General features: G+C 37.8%; 1 protein-coding gene across 1 annotated transcript in view; it reads right to left on the bottom strand.

The window, feature by feature from the left end:
* Positions 1 to 20,743, bottom strand: part of mta1 (metastasis associated 1) — a 38,945-nt gene that overhangs the window by 13,863 nt on the left and 4,339 nt on the right. Inside the window, exons 2-3 of the mRNA XM_079458477.1 lie at positions 8,907 to 8,974; positions 7,002 to 7,095 (exon numbers count right to left, since the gene is read on the bottom strand). Coding sequence (XP_079314603.1) covers positions 7,002 to 7,095; positions 8,907 to 8,974 — 162 coding nt within the window. The remainder of the gene's footprint in view (positions 1 to 7,001; positions 7,096 to 8,906; positions 8,975 to 20,743) is intronic.

Below are 20,743 nucleotides of genomic sequence, written 5' to 3' on the forward strand. Positions count from 1 at the left end.
TCTAAACAACCACATTATCACCTCTCTCTTAAAGAGAACGCCATATACGTGTGTAAAGAAGCAGTTCATGTCTTTCTCTACAAACCTACACATGTGTGGTGTATGGATGCTGAGTGGAGCGCGGAATGATAAGTGGGAGAGTCGTAAGGGAGGGAGGAAAACCACCAAGCGTACTCCAATTCATTTGGAGTTTCATTAAGGAAGGAGAGAGAAACATGAGGAAGAGCGGGTAAATAGTGTATGTGTGTGTCTGTGAGAGCTGAATAAAAGGAATCAAGAGATTTTATGAGAAAAAAGATGTTTGACTGAAATCAATATGTATTCCTTTCTCTTTCTCACCCACCCGCACGTACCCCACTGCTTTCTGCCTGTCACACACTCGATCTGTTTTTTTGATACGTGTACACAAATATAAACGTACACCAAACAACCAGGTCCATAACACTTGGAGTGAGCTCTCTCTTATGAACATCCCGTTTATTTCGATGGCAGCTGCTTGGCTGGCGGAAGATACGAGTTTTGACATCTTTTCTAGCGCTTTTTTTCAACTGATCAACTGAGGCGTAACCAATCACACTTGAGCTGCGGGAAAATTAAGTCATGACAGCCGATTGGGTGATGGCCATAGAAGAACATGTGCAGTCCCAAGTCCCTAGCTAGAGGTGAACGGAAGCAAACAGAGAATAAGTTATAAAACATAATATATTGTGCTTTATTACATCACACTCTGGAATACTTATTTCTGATTGGCCAGTTGTGACATTCAAAAGGTCAGTTATTCCTAATATAATGACCGCTTAAAAACAAATAATGCATGGTCATCATTTTGACAGGTGCATTTTCATATTTTCCTAACAGGTTTTCCGCCCAAATAAGCTAATAAAATATCTCAAATAAATATTTCATGTTCAATAACGTCGAGGTAAGTAGTGATGCAATCGTGATAATAGGCGCTTGTTATTGAGAAATGAACCCCCTTCAGTCTGATACAAGGCCTTTTTTACCATTGACAATTTTGGAATTGAAAAATCTTCTTTAATTTTAGGGATTTAATGACAAGGAAAACAAAAAATTACCCCATATTTCAATTTCAAATATTTTGGTGTCTTAAGATTTATTGTACCTGTCAAGGTGGGTCCTCGAATAAAAAGGTTTGGCAACCACTGCTATAATATCTGCAAGTTATGTGTTTGCAAGAAATCTGTTATTAGAGCACATTTCAAAGGAGAACGAAGACATTTGGATCCTGATAAAACAAAACCCTGTCCATCTGTCCAAGGGCTAACTGGACCTTTCTAACAGCCAAACCTTTTGAACCCCTCGACACCGAACCCAAGATGTGAAAGCTGGCGGTCACTTTACAAGCGTTACACATCAGTAACTGTTCAATTACAGCTGTGTATAGAGCACAGACAACCCCTGCTGAGACGCACGGAGAGTGAGGAGAGGAACAGAGGAGGGGAGCATGAAAGCAAAAAGGAACAGCCCTGTGGCTAAGAACAGTCTGCCATGTTCTTATAAGCCAGTAAGCAAAGAGGCACAGAACTTTGTAAACTTCAGTCTTTTGGCGATAGAGAGATCAATGGACTATGCAATCTGCCGGCACTCTCTACAAATTACCTCTCCTTCTCACCTGTCTTAACCAATAATCAATTATTGATGAACGAATCACCTTACCAGGCAAAGGGGCAGAAAGGAGAGACAAAAGCATGAAGAGAGGTTGGGAACATTGTACTAAAAATAATGGTAGTGTTTTCTACACTGCTGCTACATCCACAGCACCAAGACAAAATAATCTTTGCCTTAGCGGAGTTGTGATTTTGATGTCTAAATTGAGTCAAGAAGGCCAGCCTGAACATTTTCCCACTCCCTTGTTTTTTTCACACAACAACAAACAGTGTGAGCAGTGCGGTCAGATGGTCACAAATAAATGGCTCTTATATGCTGGCTCTTATTAATGCAAGAAGACTCACGAATCGGTATTAAACTTAGTTTTTTATGTTTGAATCGTTGAATTACTGTTGCCATGCCCAGCTTAACGTGAACCAGAAGCCATTACAGTGTTCTTTAGGCCTGCGAGACCAAAATCAAAGTGTAGTAACTGACCAGTTGTTCTTATAATGTATTCGGAGTGAAACCGGATATTCAACAAGGGAAAAAAATAGAAGACAGGACTTGATTTTATCCATCAGGAACATTTTAGATGCTGTAGTGAATGGAGGACAGGAGTTAAAAAATGTGACATCATCCAAACAAGAAAGTAATTTGAGAAGCATTAAAAGATATTACATTTGGAAGGAATCCTTCAGCTGACTGCGATAAGAATATTTTAAATACCTGGAACAAAGAGAGGTCTCCACCGTAAGAGTCCAAAACGTACATTAAGTAAATAAGGTAAATTCACTTATATGGTGAATTCACCCTCACTTCTCTCCCAACCCTTATGACCTTCTTTCCTCCACCGAACACAAAATGGACGTCAAAGGGGGAAATGTTGTTTAACGCTCTACAAAATATTTTTTAAGACATTTCTCCAAATATCTTCTTTTGTGTTTCACATATGAATCATATACCGGTCCTGGACGACATGAATAAATGTTTACATGCGCACCAATAAGGACAAAATTGAGATTCGTACACTCACACATAATACATTCAAAACGTGCATGACCTCGTAACCACACTTTAAAACCCCATTCACCGAGCTGACTTGAGTCACGCAAACACACACATTCATCTGTAAGGCTCTTGATCCCAAACATTCACGCGAACACACGACGCTCGTAACCTTCACGTTGATAGGGACACCCGAATGGATACAGCGATGAATTCTGCTGCCTTTTCCATTCACTCTTTTGTTTATTTTGTCCTTCCAATTCAGGAAGAATGTAGAACTCACAAAAACGGCTCACTCTGACAGCAATGATGTGCGGTTTCACTAGGCACAGAGAGGTCGAGCAGAAAGCTCAAACCAGCAGAGCGGGCCGTGGCCGGCGTGTGAGGTGCTTCCAGCGAGTAGTTCACACTAGGGCCAGGTCTCTCGCTCTCGCTCGCTCTCTCTCTCTCTCTCTCTGCACACATGGCGCCTCGCTGCCTCATGCTCTCCAGGCCCGGCGAGGTGGAGCCAGCATCACAGAGAGCAAAATATTTCATCTGTGAGTCACAGCGCCCGCGCAGCTCTGATTCCTCATACGCTGGAGAAGAAGTTTCCACGGAACAACCTCTCTCCTCTGCTGCATTGGGTCCTATGGAGAGTCTAACAACTAGATTTAGATTAAGGAAATGTGAGTGGTGCTCGCCCATGGTGGTTGCTATGTGGTTACTAGGCTGTGTTGTTAATTAATCAGACGAAAGAGCACTTAAGGTTAGGGACACTCATGAATGTACATCCGACAAGCCAGCACGGATTCTTCCTCTTCTCATTCAGGGGAGGCGCTTCAGTGCTCCGCCTCCACGCTGTGACTTCTTTTTCCCGTACGCTGTCCTACTCTTTCTTAAACGCCCCTCCCCTCATCCACAGGCAGAGACAGGATGTAGCCCACACCCATGTGGTGAACGACCATTCCTGCCATGCATTTTTCACATATTGCAAATGTCTGGAGGTCCACAGAGAGGCTGTTGGCATCGAGAAGACATCCACATTCGCAAAGTGCCTCACCGCTTTTGTATGGTATATATGAACAAACGTGCCTCAAGTATTAGAATCAGACTTGTGTGTGATGTGGGTCAAACATATGTTTTTAAAACATATGCAAGTTACCCCATACTCTACAGCAGCGATTTTGAAGGAAGATACACAAATTTGTGATTCATTTTGAGACGTCATTCAAGAAAGCAGGATGTTTAAAGATCTGCCAATCATCTGAACATTGCACTGCTCAAATGTCTAACCGATCTGAACCTAACAAGGTTTAAAGGATTAGTCCGTTCAAAAAAGGCGTTCCATATTCATTTACACCAGGGTAAGTCAACTGTCGGCCCTTCAATCATCTTTACCTGGCCCGCCTTAACATTTCAAATAAGTGGAGAGATTTTAAGAAGGGTGTCCTTTAAATTCACGTCCTCCTGAGACGTCACATCTTTAAAAGTCCAAAAACGCTGCTACATTCAATACGAAAGCAATTCCTGCGGCTCATAATGATTTACGTCTTATAAAGCGATTTGATCGGTCAATTCCAAGAAACTTAATGTTATTTACAACGTTATAATCAGCAATGCATTGCACTGCCACAGGCAATCGTTTTGCGCACGCGATAGGCCGCATTCTTAAACGTATTTCGTGCCATTGAAAGTAGGCTAACTGTAGGAAGGGTATCTCAGATAAGGGGGAAACGGTGTTGATTTTATTACTGCATTCATTATGTATAACAGGTATATTTACGAAAAACAGCTGTTCATCTACCCCAGAACTCAAATATATACAAAAGTTCTGCCCTATGAGTTCGTGGGGCACATGAATGCGATTGGAATTCAACGAAGACGGGATGACAGTGCTTAGTTTCGTGCTTAGATCAATTGACTCGCTATATAAGACGCAAGTTTAACTTCACAGGGGGCAGGGATTACTTTTAAATTGAATGTATTTGCCTTTTTTACTTTTGTTGATTTAACTTTAATGAATTCAACCAAATATCTTCATAAATATCTTCTTGAAAAGACAATGCCACCCACATCTTGGATGTACTGGAGGACTGTGGGTGAGTAAATTACTAGCCATTTTTGGGTAAAGTAACACATTAAGGAATATAAAATACAATTAAAAAGACAATATCCCCTTTAATTTAATATCATGAAGAGGCTCAAATATTGTATACAATATTTTTTATATATGGCCTATAAGTTACAGCAACAAAAGCAATATAAAAGGAACAAAACGCAATAAATAACAGAAATACAAAATAAAAGAAGAAATGAGGATATGGTAAAAAACTGGCCCACATCCCATTTATACCTTTGGAATACGGCCCTCAAAGAAAAGTAGTTGAAGACCCCTACATTACACACATTTCTAGACTGCTCTTCTCCACACAATAACAAAGAACAGAGAATGTATCTTAGCTTTGATTGATCTGTTCCTCCCTCAAAGCAAGTAATATGGAATCAAGAAACTTTTTAGTTTTTTAATTTTACATTTTCAATCTCAATCCATTTATATCGAAATTGTTGTTTCTGAATGATATTGACTCTATATCAAAAGACTGAGGTTAAATCTGAGACTACATGTGAATCTGAACATAATATCTGAAGTAAATCTATACAGCAAGCCACTGGATTGTGCACCATTGACTTTGATATGATAATAAGCAGGTCAGAATGACTCTGCTGTTAAAATAATAATAATAATAATACACCACACAACTCCCACACGCACAGCACACTTACAGTACTATGTGCTAACTCTGTGGTCATTCGCCTATGAAAGCTTTTCACTAAGGTGGTGTGACTGTAAAAACGTATACAATTGAATTAATAAATTCAAATTAAAAGACTACATATTGACCCTATTCACTTAAAAACAACTGCAGTATTATGTATTAGTTTACATTATTCAAAACGAATACAATTGTTTTATAACCTTTTACCAAAATGTAGTGACATTATCTGATTAAATAGCAAAGTAGGCTATGTGTGCAGAGAAACATTATATTCACAAATAATATAATTATTGTGTCATTACTAAACGTGCACGATTCAATCAAATCAAGTGTCTACACTGACCAAATTAAAACAGATGTATTCTAAAGCACATTTGTTTGATTATAGATAACTATCGATGGAAAGAAAGAGAAATAAACAAGCGTTATTCTATTTATTAGGTAGCTCTGTATGGTAACAGAAACCAGAACATTTTAGGTTTGGCTGATAGTGGGAGGCCACCGTGGACAGAAATCAAATTTTGGCCTCCACTGCTCGGTTCAAATAACACCTGTGCTGCCCACCTAGGCAACATATTGGGTGCGCTAGCAGCAGTCAAGTTTTCCAAACACAAAGCAGAAATGCCACCTAACGGCTACAAATTTGAAATCAGAAGCAGCATCAAAAGTAAACAGCAATCCCAGAATGCACTGTAATGCACTTGTCGTAAAACGTTACTTTCAACATTTCATTTTGTGTTATCTTTGAGATTTGTTTATTATGCCCCATTCACATTACAATCGACAAAGCAACACGATCCCGTTCATTACAAAGGAGAGCTGACGACTTCTAGCGATACGAGCAGAAGCAACCATTAGCGACTGGATAGGGCGTATCTAGCGACGCGACAAAGTTGAGAAATGTTTACCTTCATGCAAATGATGAGTGATTGTTGGCAGCTATAGCCAATGGGGTGCAGATGGAAGCTAACTTGATTCTTCTCCTCTCAGCTCTCTCAGTGAGAATCACCAGTAGTGGGAACGTTCTTCACAATATGAAGAATCAGTAAAAGACTGTCTCTTACCACAACACCTTACAAATAAACCTGTGGATTACGTGTTATAATGGAAACATTGCTCAGCTCGAAGTCCAGCAGTGATAGACTTGAGATGCACAAAAGCGGTGTTTTGATTATTGTAATGGCGGTCAAAAAGATGAATTAACAGAAACTTAACGTGTGCAGAGACATGGTTGCTTACCAGAACTCCAAAATACTCCCTGAGAGGTAGCATCAATATTTCTCAATGCACCTTCCTTTAAAAGCACCACTGCTACAAATATTATACTCAGTAGTCGGTCTGACTCATCGACCAGTCTATTGTTGGATGCCTAGCACACCAACACAATTGCCCAAATCATTACATTGAAACCTTAAAAAATTATAATTTCCTGCTTAAAAACCAGAAGGTAGATTTCAAATTACATTTATTATTGTTTATTTCGAACATATAAATGTTACGAATTGCAGCACACTCCCAACTTCTGAATGCAGTCCAAAAAGAACCTAAACCACAGCAGGCCATTTCCATAAAAACACATTACTAAACCCAGCATTGTGGGTAGTGTAGTCTCTGGCAGCTACTCACGTGCATGCTTGTCCGCTAGGGTGATGAGCGTTGTGGAGATGTCTCTGCGGCGGTAGAAGCAAACCACTTTGGCCTCCACGTTCCCGTTGGCAGTCTGCAAACAGAAACAGAGTTGTCACAGCAACAGCCTCTAGACCAATCATCTGCTGCACAGAATTGATATGCAAAGAAGGATTAAATCACAACCGTGACCTAAACACCCCTGTATTTGCTGAATGATATAAAATAGTCTCGTGATGAAGGGAGGGTGATTCTCACAACATCTTGGTTTCAAATATACCACATGTGATTTATTTTTAAATACTTCCATCAATTAATTTCCTTTTTGGAATCCAAAACAAGGTCTGGCAAGCTTTAAAAGCATTACTTTTTCATTTCTAAAACAATTAAACAAGACCTTTAGAATCTCATTACAGTTACAGTCTAAAAAGGTCAATACCGTAGCACGGTTTGCTAAAAAAAAAACATGATGCCTAAGCACGTTTTGCGTAATTCACATATTAAAAAAATTTTAATTGTGGAAAATTCCCTGTGCTGGTAATAATAATCAATATTGTCGTGCATACAGTACGACAAGAGTAGGGATGCACCAAAATGAACATTCTTGGCCGAAGCCGTATAAAAATCATGCACTTGATTGAACATGGCTTTTTGTATTTCTTCTATTGCATATACCGAATGGTCGAAATGTGCTTTTTATAATACAATATAGCTTAAAATAAAATCAAGCAAAACAAGCCCTCTCCCTTCTTGAGTATCCTATATTGGGCCTTTGACTGACTGCTGTAAGAAACGACTGATACTCTGTACCCTACAACGGAAAACTTCGTTAAACAGTGTCATTCAACATTATAAGCCAACAACATGAATAAATGAAAACGGTTGGATTATTATAAAGTGCAAAATGATCTAAAAAAACATCCATGCAAGCAATTCTGACCGACAACCATTTCAGTTCACTTCTCTCCTCCAAACTCTGTCCACAAAAGTTGACTGTTCTCTCAGAAGGTGTACTCGTGGCTGGGATGCACAAAACATAATTTGATAATATGTTTAATATGTGGAATTGTGTGCACATGACCACTGTATGATGTCAAAGGATGTCGCGAGCGGCGAGGATACTGTCAGACCGTCGACTCCAGTCTGAAGTACACAGGTTACCGACCAGTAAAGACGCTCTCATTTAGAAATTTACTCCGGCGCATCAAGTTACATTCTGTGTCTTTCTCTGACACTTATTGTATGCTCCACACACTGCTGACCAGTTTGCTGCATTAATAAAGCGTGCGGGTCTCTCGCTCTCTGCGCTGGCCGCTGCTTGATCATATGGCATGTGCTTTTTTTGCTATTGCATTTGCCGGACATTCGGTGCATTCCTAGACAAGAGGGTATTAAACATTTGACTAGAAATAAAAACAAATCTGTCCACCTGGTAGCCATTTGGACGGTACTGGCAGACATGATTCAAACCGAATAAAGCTTTATGTAAAGATATACAGTCCTTAAAGAATGCTACGTGGACGAGACCATCAGTCATGAACACGTATTTTTTCGACTATTTCTTTTTTTATTATAAATTATTATGACAGTTCTCATTTCAGATCATCAAATTTTTTTTTAATAAATAATACAATCTTACTTATATCATGTATTCAGACGATTACATTTTTAGCAGAAAATAGGTTCAATACAAAATAATTAAATTCTTCCTTTATGATAATGATTGATCGTGTTTCTGAATTATATGTTTTATATAAAAAAAATGACTGTGGTGTTTCAATAGTTTCGTGCAAATGGCAAGGGAACAATAGTGTAGATGGAAGATATGTAGTGAGATGTCAAAAGCAACATTTAAGTGTTAAGGTTTGGTGTGGGTCTGGTGATAAACTTTTGTTTCTCACTCACCTTGTTGAGCTCCTCTATTCGCCTGATCAGCAGTGGGTTACTGGAGGAGTTTTCAAAATAAACGTAATCTGTGAAGAAGAGAAAGAAATGATAGTTAGCGTTCTAGTACCTACGATCTGTCAGCGGCAAACAGCATCTCCTGTCGCACCTGCTGCGGCTTACCGGACTGGTACAGAGACTAAACACGACATTCCTCGTCAGGTTGTGTGATGGCAAAGTCGCTATGTTTTGGCAAGTTCCCCCGACAAGAACACCCGACAACAAATGCGTTGACACTGTGCAAATAGCTATGGCATTTGAAATTCAACCACATAGATAACCTTCAGTGTCCTCTTTCAATTGGCACAGATGTGACACACCAGTAACAGGACCATCATAGGTTTTAAGGGCCGTTAAAGGAGAAGTTCACAAAAAAAAATACTTACACACTTGTGTCATTCCATACCTAAATGTTTTTCTCTATAGAAAACAAACAGGAAATGTTCTATTCAAAATGGCTAATAGCATATATATATATATATATATATATATATATATATATATATATATATATATATATATATATATATATATATATATAGATAGATTGAATAAAGCCATGAAAGCTTTGTTCGTGGAATAGAGCAATTTTTTGTTGTTACTGGCTGATACTTTTCCCCTTCAGTGGGTTGTAAACACAAGAACCTATGCAACCAGACCAGTCAATTAAGGGCTGTTCACACCAATAGACAGTTAATATTTAAGATGAATTTGTAAAAATCTGTTTCAAGCAGCATCCACACCACAACGACAGTAATACCTGGGAACAATATAGTTAGGATTAATTTCAGAGCTTTTGTCAGGTGATAAAATATTAACAGCAAATCAAAATCCATTAGAATGCGTTAGCAATGTGGGATTTTAAGGAGGATCTCATGAAATGCTTAGCTTTATCAATCTTCAACTACTTTTCTTTGAGGGCCAGATTCCAAAAGTATAAAATGGAATGGGGGCCAATTTGTTTTTACCGTTTCATCTGTTATTTTATATTTCTGTTATTTATTGCATTTCATTCCTTTTATACTGTTTATGTTGCTGTTACTTGTATTTAAATGAATGCAAGTCAAATTAATAAAAGTAAAAAAGGCTAATACATTCAGCACAAAATGAATCCCTGTAAACTGGTGTCTTAAAAAGCGAATCAATTGATCTGTGCAAGAAACTAATATCGGGTAAATTCCAATCGCATTCATGTGCCCCATGCACTTAGAAGGGCAGGTCATTTGAAGAGCAGCTATTTTTCGTAAATATAGCTGTTCATACATAATCAATGCTGTATTAAAAAGAACATAGTTTTCCCCTATCAGTTCACGTGTTGTAGTACTCTTCCTGCAGTTACTTTCAAGAGCTCTAGACACATTTTGGTACGCGATCTTTCACGTGTGCAAACTGACTGCCTGTGGAACCACTTTAAAATACATCAATCGTTAAGAGCCACGTTCGTATTGAATGTAGCAGCATTTAGGACGTGCATTTTTTTAAAGAGCACCATTCTTTAAGTCTTTCCGCTTATTTGAAATGTTAAGGCGGCCCAGGTCAAGATGATTGGCGTGCCGCTAGTTGACTAGCCCTGGCTTAGACCATGCAAAAAATTATGCAAATTAATAAAATAAGCTAAGTATATACAAGCAGCAGACTGGTTCCAGAGAATCAAGACGCTAAGAACTGCTCCGTTTCAGAGTTTATATTACAACAAAAACATATCTTGAAAACCCAATGTTAGTCGAATACGGATTCAAAGCAACCTCCTCGGGGTGATTTCTAGACGATCTTTCTCTCCACCGTCTCTTTGATGGAAAGTATCTCCATAGATATATATGAGTATCTCCTCAAAAAGCATCTCTGCTGGAAAGTCTTTATAATATTAACGCAGGTCTTAACTCCTGCCTGACTTTTATTTTATGTAATAAACAAGACATTGCTCTTTCTACAGTCTTTCTAATGCCCACATGATCTCTTCCCTGCGTCAACATGAGAAGACACGCGGTCTTAGCCTAGGATAACTTTGTTCTGTGGTGGCCACTGTCGTGGTTCGAAAGGGAGGGGTGAGCGGAAGACAAATATTGGTTGCAATTCTCAAACTCACCGCTAGTGGCCGCTATAAATCCCACTAGATGTTTTACACATTTAAATTGTGAAACTGCGGCATGCAAGCTTAAACCATTATGTTATCCTTTTTGGTAATATTAATATACTTCATATTATAGTTCTTGGTGTGAATCGGCCTTTAGTCCAATTTGTTAACAAATTGAGCTGTGGCATCTGAAGACTTGGGTACCCTAAAAAATATATTTCTTGCGTTGGGTTCCCAGTATCTCTCAGATTCCCTATCTTGTTTCGTCTTCCCTTCCTCAATGTTTTCGTATGCAGGCATATTGTGTTTGAGTGAGTGCTTTTGGCTTTGCTCCAGGGTGTGTGAGCTCTATGCAAGCTTACGGCTCTGTGGGACATCCCTGCAGGCCTCAGACTTGGTGGGGTGCCTGGTTTTAACCCTGTGTGTGCTGGGACCTCAGGGAGATTACCGGAACAGTAATTCCAGGGTTTGGGGGTTGTACACCAGAACCCAGAGTCTGGCAAAAACGATGCTTGGAACTCAGTGATTGGTAACACAGCCTTTGAGTCTGAGGTTCTTGTATCAGAGAGAAAGATGCCAGTTTACTAATACATAAAAACATATGATTTAAATACAATGGGGAAAAAATCAGATGGGACAAGACTTAAAGGTAAAAAAAGAAAAAAACATTGACCTTGAAAGCTTGTTCAGTCCTTTCAAGTTACTAGTATTAGACATTTTTGCTGATTTTTGATGTTAGCAAAATAAAGAAGTATAAGCTAAATCAGATTCTAACTCACAATATTCATTGAGTTAAACTTACTCACCCAAATTGTAAAATGCTGTCATCATTTACTCATCCACTTGTCATTTCAAACCTATGTGACCTTTCTTCTGCATAACTAAAAAAATATATACTTTAAAGATTGTTGGTAACCGAACAACAGCAGTACCTATTCACCTGCATTGGTTTCTATTTCCATACAATGAAAGTGAATGAGTACCGCTGTTGTTGGGTTAACAACATTCCTTTAAAAACCTTCTTTTGTGCTATGCAGAAGAAAGAAGGTCTCACAGGTTTGAAATAAGAAGAGGTCATTGTAAATGATGACAGCATTGTCATTTTTGAGTGAACTATACCTTTACCTTGCCATGCACATGGGTTACCCATTATGCCACAGCACAAAAATGCATCAATTGTAAGGGCATTTTCATACCCGCGCATGGTTTCCTTTGATCTGACACAATTCAATGCATTTTCTTTCTGCTACTTTATTTTAAAGCAGACCATAATGCATTTTGGTCAGTCACGTACATGTAAGCTGCCCTCTCACAGTTCAGAGTGTGCCGTTTATGTTTTGGCTTATCAGCCTAATAAACAATGCATGTTTGATGAATTAGCTTCATTCATGGTTCAAATTAAATCTATAACACTACAAGAGCCATGAAATGATTTTGATATTATACTAAGGTTCCTTTTCCAACATATGGAGTAGGCCTGTCGCGATAGCAACCTTTGGTTTGACGATTAATTGCATCAGAAATAATTGCGATAGTCGATATTATCGTCTTTTTATAAATATTTTAAGTAATCATATAATATTGTGCACCCTTTTACAGAACAAAGACCTTTTAATATAATACTTGGACATTGAAATTGGAATGTAAATAATAACTGGAGTGTAACTATAATAAAATAAATTAAATAGACACTTCCAGTCCTCAATTATAATTGATGGATTTATGTTAAAAGACATTAATGATGAAGTTTAGGGTAAGCAGAGACCTTGATATGTGAAAGCCAGCACAATTGTATGTGATAAATACACTTGCCCAATAGAGGGTATGGACGTGTCATCACTTTACCACGTGGACACCATGTGATCACCCCCTCATGAGGGGAAAACATTCAGCAAAATGACTGCTTACAGAGGAATCAGGTGTTCCCGGACACGAAAATGCTCAAATATTACTTGGCAAAGCCCTATTTCCCACACAAGAAATATTTTATACGTCGTAAAGACCCTGGGTTTTCTTGGCAAGTCTGTACATTGCTGCGTATATATATATATATATATATATATATATGTGTGTGTGTGGCTGTGTATATATGGCTGATGGCATGCTTATCACACTAATAATACCATTTATTTCCAATCTATACCTTTGGCATAAAAAAAACTAAAACACCCGAGTCATCCGTTTCGTGGCATTTGACTACATCTGCAAGACTACATCTCTGCAGTGGCCACGTCTTTTTGACGCCTTTCTAATAAGCACTACTTCTACCAGAGGCCTCCTGGGCCCCAGCAAAACCTGATATGAAGTCTATCAGAACCTCAAGCTGGACTGGGTGGAGAACGGCAAGGAGCTTACAGAAGACTTAAAGGCATCACCGCTGTCTCTCACAGTTTCTGCTAACCCTCCTGCCATCTCCGCTCGCCTGCGCCCACAGCAAATACTGTGCCCCCATCCCCCCACCAATCAGCGCACAACACCCTCTGTGACATCACAGTGCAGTCAGATTTCCTGTGATCCAATCTGTGCATGTTGCAGAGCCTTACTCAGACTGAAGAGAACCACCATAAAAGAAGAGAAAACGGTGTAAGGAATCTAATCAGGCCAGATGCAGATGAGAAAGCCAACAGCTTCTTAAAATGGACATCATGTGTAAAAAAAAAAAGAATGATAAAAATGAAAGTAAGAACACTGGCACACGTACACACAGTCAGATAGGACTCCTGTAAGGCTGTCTGGCAATGAGCTGCACTCCGACAGAGAACGAGGTCTCCGCGACCCAGCCGGCACAGGTCCACTGAGTGCGGCAAGGCCATTCAATCCTGGTCTTGAGACCCACGAGACATCCGTTACTATGGCAATACTTGTTAATTCAAGCTTATGTGCCAAACACATTCTCTGAACAATAGTGTTGCTTTTAAGTCATGAAGTTACTGTCTGATTTTCAAGTTATACAGTGACCTTTGTGTGTAAGCCTCTTTATAACTAGCTTGTAGACTATAGAATCTGTATATTTTGGAAGAAATAAAATTAAACGGAGTATGAAAAAAGCCAAAAGAGATATCTGTACACATACACATACTAGGGTTGTGCCGATTGACAATACTGCCATATCGGGGATGGCTGATTCTAGGAATGCAACGATTCGATTCACGATTCTGATCTGAAGATGCGATTTTATTCACAAATATTGAGGCAAATTAAAAATGAACAACTGCCCTTCGACTATTTCTCTAGTGTTGCACATGGTCGTTATTTATGTAAAATAACAATAATTCAGTTTTGCATATTTATAACTTATTGTTTTTTAATCTGTAGCTGCAAATTCATCAAGCGTGCTCGTTCCCAAACTAGACCGTTTCTTCAAGAGCGCGCGTACCTGACCCCCAGTTAACTTTTTTGTTTGTTCGGCTAGTGTCTATAAATATAACTATATATTTAATTTAACTTATGTTAACATTCATTTGTATTATTATTTTACTGTATAATAATTGTAATTGTTATAAACGATTTGTTGAATTTTGTAGTATGTTTATTTTATTAAATAAACTATTTGTTGAATGGGTCCTGTAGTTGTCGCATTTAAAGAAACCGTATTGTACACTGAAGTTGAGCTTGGTATCGGAGTCTAAATTCAAAATATTGTAGAGACGAGTTTAGCAAAGTAACGGTTCTTCTCAGTTTCTTTTGATTGTAATCAGAAATAATCTACAGGCCCTCTGTGAATGTGTACCGGAAGTAAAGGTGGGGTCACAAAAATGAACACGCCATAAAAAATTTATTTGTCCAGTAACGTTCATTTATGATGTTAGGATAAAACTATATTAAGTCTATATTACATATAGGGCAGGTCACAGAAAAACACATTTTATAAATACTAAAAATTAATTTAATTCAATGTTTGATTATTAAATCTATATTTATAAACTCTATATTTGCGATCCCAATGCTCCGAATTTAACAAGCAAGATTATATTTATTTTTTATAAATTAAAGGAAAATAAAGGGAATAACCTTCCTGAATCTTTCTTATATAAATGATGCGTGTCCACCGGAAGCAAATAAGTACTTGCACATCTGCCATTCTCGTTTTAAAACATGCAGGACTGACCAAAATGAAGTGTATGACTTCTCGACTAGAGATTTCTACAGAATTGTATTTTATGGTCTACGTTTAAAATTTTGCTATAATACATTTTAAATAATCAAATAAATAAATAATTTTTTGGGGGGTTTTCCCAACAATAAGGCCAAACGTATGTTCCTGCGACATTCCACTAAATGTTCTGTATGCACCATATAATAAAGCATATTATGTAAAGAAAAGCAGAAGCCCAAGTTTGTCCGTCCGCATCGTGGATCGTCTCCACTTAGAAGTGCACGGATGGCCGAAGGGTGTAGCACATATTCTCAACAACTCTGGCAAACAGAGGATTGAATATTTCTCATTTTTATCCACCACGTTACTCTCACACCCTTGGACAAATAAACATGCTCAAATAGTAAAATAATCTATAGCTACAGCCATAGATGTAATAATCTCGATTCAAACACCCAGACGATCTCATTAATGTAAATCAAGGATTTTCCTGAGTCTATTAATTTACACCTCCGACTAAAATCATAACACTTCAATCTGTGATGGTGCTGCAGCTGAAGCGACGTCACAAACAGTCTTTTCAACCGCACATCACTATTTCTGTGTCACATGATCACAAAAGCACTGGGATTAAAGTCACCAACTTGCATGCATGATATAAAAGGCCTAGGGGGGCTAATGAGGATAATTAGGCTGAATGATAATACAGGATTATATCTAAATTAAACTTATAAAGCTCTTAAAGGAGTAGCCTCCTTCAAAATCTGCCCCATTGACTTTCCATAGCAGGAATAAAAATTACTATGGAAAGTCAATGGGGGCCAATTTTGAAGTGAACTACTCCTTTAATACCACTAATACTGTTAGTTACCCTCTGTATTCAGCAGGTTGCTTCAGAGGCATAAAGGTATACGACAATAAAACAATGCACCACTGACATCAAATACATTTACTTTTAATACTTGAGTACTTTTAAAAGCACGTACTTCTGTACTTTTACTTAAGTAAGAATCTGTCTTTACAACTTTTACCTGTAGTGGAGTAATATTTGACCCGAAGTTTCTGTACTTTCACTCAAGTAAAGAAGTTGTGCACTTCGTCAACCTCTGCATATAACAAACCAACATAAAGCAAATACAGTCTAGCAACAAAACCGCTCTTATCATTGTCTTGTGTTATATTGTTCGAATCATGCTTAACATCTTAATAAAAAAGGTTCGAAACAAAACTATCGATTGCAGTTTGTAGCGTGGACAAATCCGAGTGCACAATTATATCTGTCACAGGGCTGGGCAAAATATCATGCAATTCTTATGCTCAGTTTCCTCAATGAGTTAAAGTTAAATGCTGCAACATCTGAAAGCCAGAAACTCCAAATATGGGACACAGAAGAAGAACGATTTACAAACACACAGTTCCAGGAAATCACAATGGTGATATTCTATGGCTTGTTCTTCGAACCTTTTCAGGTATTTTCATGATAATAATTTATAATGATGATGTTTGACGAGTCTTTCTTTTTCAAATGCACGTTATAAACAACTCAACCTCGTAGTGATTTTAAATCGAGGAATACTTCCTACTTATCAAAGAGCTGTAGTTCACGGAAGAGCTGTGCATAAAACCGAGAATCGATTTTGACATGTATAATTAGAGTGAATTGCGATATACATCACCCAGCCCAAATATGTCATTACGGTAAAAACATGTCATGAGAGTTTGTGGCGCTTTCACTGTATTATGTTAATAGAGAAGCTGCGCTATAGAGCTTCTCATCAGGTTACCCAGCATTTCATGTTTTTTTTCAGGTTATTATAAACTGTTTGCAGTTGAGAATACGGTTTTGTTATGTTTGTCAGTTGTGGCTTTCTTTAAAGACCCCTTCAAGCAGTCTGTAAACGTCAGGCAAATTGATAAATCTTTCCAAAGACCTTTAATTTTCACCTTATGGATGTTTTACTGTAGACATATATTTCATATACAAGTTACTTCAATGCATTAATACTTTTTAGGAAGTTAAACCTTTGCATTTTAAGTAAAACAACAAAAAAATAGGTTTTTCTATGGGATTTGTTATTTTTTAATTATCACTATAGTTACTGTAGGTTAACCACAAAATATGTAATAACTTTGAGGCAAAGTCCTTAATATTGCATGCCTAAATAAACAATGTTTTGTCAGAACCTCTTGTAAATTATGAATTACTTTTAGTCGCCATTCAGAATCGTAAGAGTCACAATCTCTATTTGTTTTAAAAATCCCAAATATAAAAAATTAACACATCAACCTTACAGTATATATGATATATATCCGATTCAGTTCTTTACTAACAAAAAAGTGTGAATAAATATAGAGTAGCCTACAATTCACTCAATTCAAACTTTGAATGAAGTTGACCTCAAATGAATCAACCCACTGCTTTTAATACTACAGACCAGAGATAAAGATAATTGATTTGACATCTTAGATTTTTTTTATTATAATTATAACCAATATTAGCGTCATAAAACAGACACAAACAAGAATAAAGTTGAAGTACTATTTTGAGCTTAGTTTGGTGAGATGATTATAAAAGAGAAGAAGGTAAATTAAGTGACATGTTTAGTTATATTTCATTATTTATACTTCTTCTTAGTCACGGAGTTCTTCAATTTAAGAGTTGTTTAGGCGAGAGAAGATCCTGTAATGTAATACAGCTTGTAGAACTGCATTAAGGGAAATGTGGGGAAATTCTTACAAAAAAATTATGATGAAAGAATGTGCATTGAAGAAACATAAACATGATATTAAGCATACTGTCAATAATAGTTCTTGGATCGTAAAATCTGAATAGTCAGGTTGAGGTTTCACTGACAAAAAATTCGGAAACCGGAATCTGCCATTAAAATTGCAATCCGTGCATCTCTACTTAACACTGACCATTAGTCAGTCAAGCCTAGATGACATCAAACAAAACTGCACACCGTTTCCAGATTACATTATTATTTAGACTGACTGACATATGTACTGATGAACTGTGCATAATATCACGAGAAACTATATAAAGAAAGCTCAATTGTTACCTCATGTTGACTTGAATGTAGAGCTATGCGAGACAGGCTTTGAGCCTGTGAGTTTTTACTGAAGCAGAGCTACCTAGTGTGACGCAGCTGAAACATAAACACATCGCTGTTGCATAGCAAACAAAGTGAAGTGTCACATGTCATGACAAATTAGGACAAGAAGTGGTACTTAGAGGTGTAAGACCACTGTGGCAAATATTCAGAGAAGACCTCATAATCGCACAATGAAAAATTAGGAAACATTTAGTTTCCAATGAGCATAACAACCACCTGAAAGTATTTCTAGTAGTTATGGATTAAGGGTCAAATTAATAAAAAAATCAATTGTTTAAACACACAAAGTTGAACAAAGCTAGTGCAAAAGTCATGATTACCTGTGTTTAAATGGATAGTTCAACCAATAATGAACAATGGCGGTACTCATACACTTCTATTGTACTGACAAGAAATCAATGCAAGTCTATGGGTACCGCCATTGTTCGGTTACCAACGTTCTTTTAAATATCTTCTGTTGTGTTCTGCACAAGAAAGTCATACAGGTTTGAATTGACAGAGGGTGTCACAGAGTGAGTAAATGATGACGGATTTTTAATTTGGGGTAACTATCCCTTTAAACCTCATGAACGTACAGTTCAATACTGTGCATACAGTAGTCTGGTTTAACCAATGAATGGACAGTATGCAGTGAATTATTCATCTTTCGATCATTTTAGCTATACAGACATGGGTTTATATTGCATTTGTTAACGACAAAGCAGATGTACAGTACCTTTTTTGTCAAAAGACAGGGGTGCACTACATTTAGACTTTTTCTATTCAATTCAATTCAAACAACCTTGAAGGAACTTTCTGCACAATGTGGACCAGATAACAGAATGATGTGCCATAATTTTGGAGAAAATCGAAGAGGCTGTTTACACAAGGTTTGCAAATAATAACGGTAAACGTTTAATGCGTTTTGGCTGTTTATTTACATGAAAACTGCATTTTTGAAGACTGAAAAGAGAGTTTTTGGGGACTGAATACGCAAACTTTCGAAAACGACGGCATTATCGTTTCCGTCTAAACTCTCAAGGTGACGTTTTAAAAACCGCATGCGTATCATGCGTTCAGTCTGAAGGCATGCGCGAGTATTACGCCGAACAATAATGGCGCCTCCATGCTGTATGTTTGTGCCGTGTGACATACTTGTAATTTCTATAGCAAAAATAGATTTACTGCACCACTACAACCAGCAGAAACATAGTATTTATTGCACACTTCTATAACTATAACCGACACATTGTATCAAAAGTGCTTTTAGATTAAAAGCACGCAGGGTTTCTTTATAGCGCAACAGCACCATTCACTGGCCTGGCATGCGTAAAACATAGTTTTTAATTGTTTTCCCGGATCCATGTAAATGCAGATCGTTTTGATAACGCTGTCGTGTGTAGGGGGGAGATATTTCGAAATGCGTTTAAAACTGTTCCACAGAATTCTGCAGATTTTTCCAAAATTTTAGCACAGAAGTAACAAAAGTCTGCAGATTCCTTATGTCCCTGGTATTCAGAAATATCATACCTCTCTGAAATGAAAATAAGACTTTCACATAGTAATTTCTGTGAGTTCAGTCTATTCACTATCAAAGTATTTGAAAGTAATACAGCTATTTTGGGGGAAAATGTCAATAACTGTGCATTGCAGGGTGATTTAAGGTGAGCCCCAAAATTTTCAGCTTGTGCTCCTAAAAATTTCAGTCAGGGGATACAGCGCTCCTAGTGAAAAAAGTTAGTCTTGAGCCCTGAGACGCTCTCAATAGATTTGCAAGCGTGTGTACTAGGGGTGTCCTCGACTGAGGATTTACATCTTGCCTATAGTCGACTGATAGTTGAATCGCAGGTGCGAAGTCACAAAATCGAATTAATGGACATTTTCCTTAAACATCACGTAACAACCAGTGCCATTCAATACTAGACCAAATCTCGCCTCAAAACTATTTTTAAAACTACCTGATAATAATTACCAATGAACTACCAATAAAGTTACCGTATATAAAGGAGGAACGCAAAAAAGCATCTTACCATTTAAACTCTAAAACTCTTTTCCTGCGCACTCTTTCTCTGTCATACTGCACAGAGAATGACAAGTTCCAAAAGTCTGCACCATATGCGGTGATTTTTGTTATATTACTTTATTCTTTATAACATATCATGCAGCACAAAGTTCAGTCTATGTAATGAACTACCTGCATTTACATACAAAGTGCTCATTCATATTTAAATGCCCAACCATTCCGTAAGTCACAAATGTTTGGAAACGATGTACACATTCATTTGCGAGTCATCTGCGGGTGCGTGTGGAACATGCTGCTTCTCCTTACCTGTCTTACAGCACAGAAGACGCGAAGAGACAAGATCCTGAGCTTGGGTCATAGCCAGACCTCGCGCTCATATGCGCCGGCTGTTTAAGTACCCAGCCCTAAAAATGTCCCTTTTTTTATCATAAATAATTATTAACTGCTACGCCACTGCCAATATATATTGCATTACACCTCTGCTAAGATTCCACTCTGATATTGGTAGTC

This window comes from Barbatula barbatula, assembly GCF_947034865.1.
Source record: "Barbatula barbatula genome assembly, chromosome: 6".
Lineage (NCBI taxonomy): Eukaryota > Metazoa > Chordata > Actinopteri > Cypriniformes > Nemacheilidae > Barbatula > Barbatula barbatula.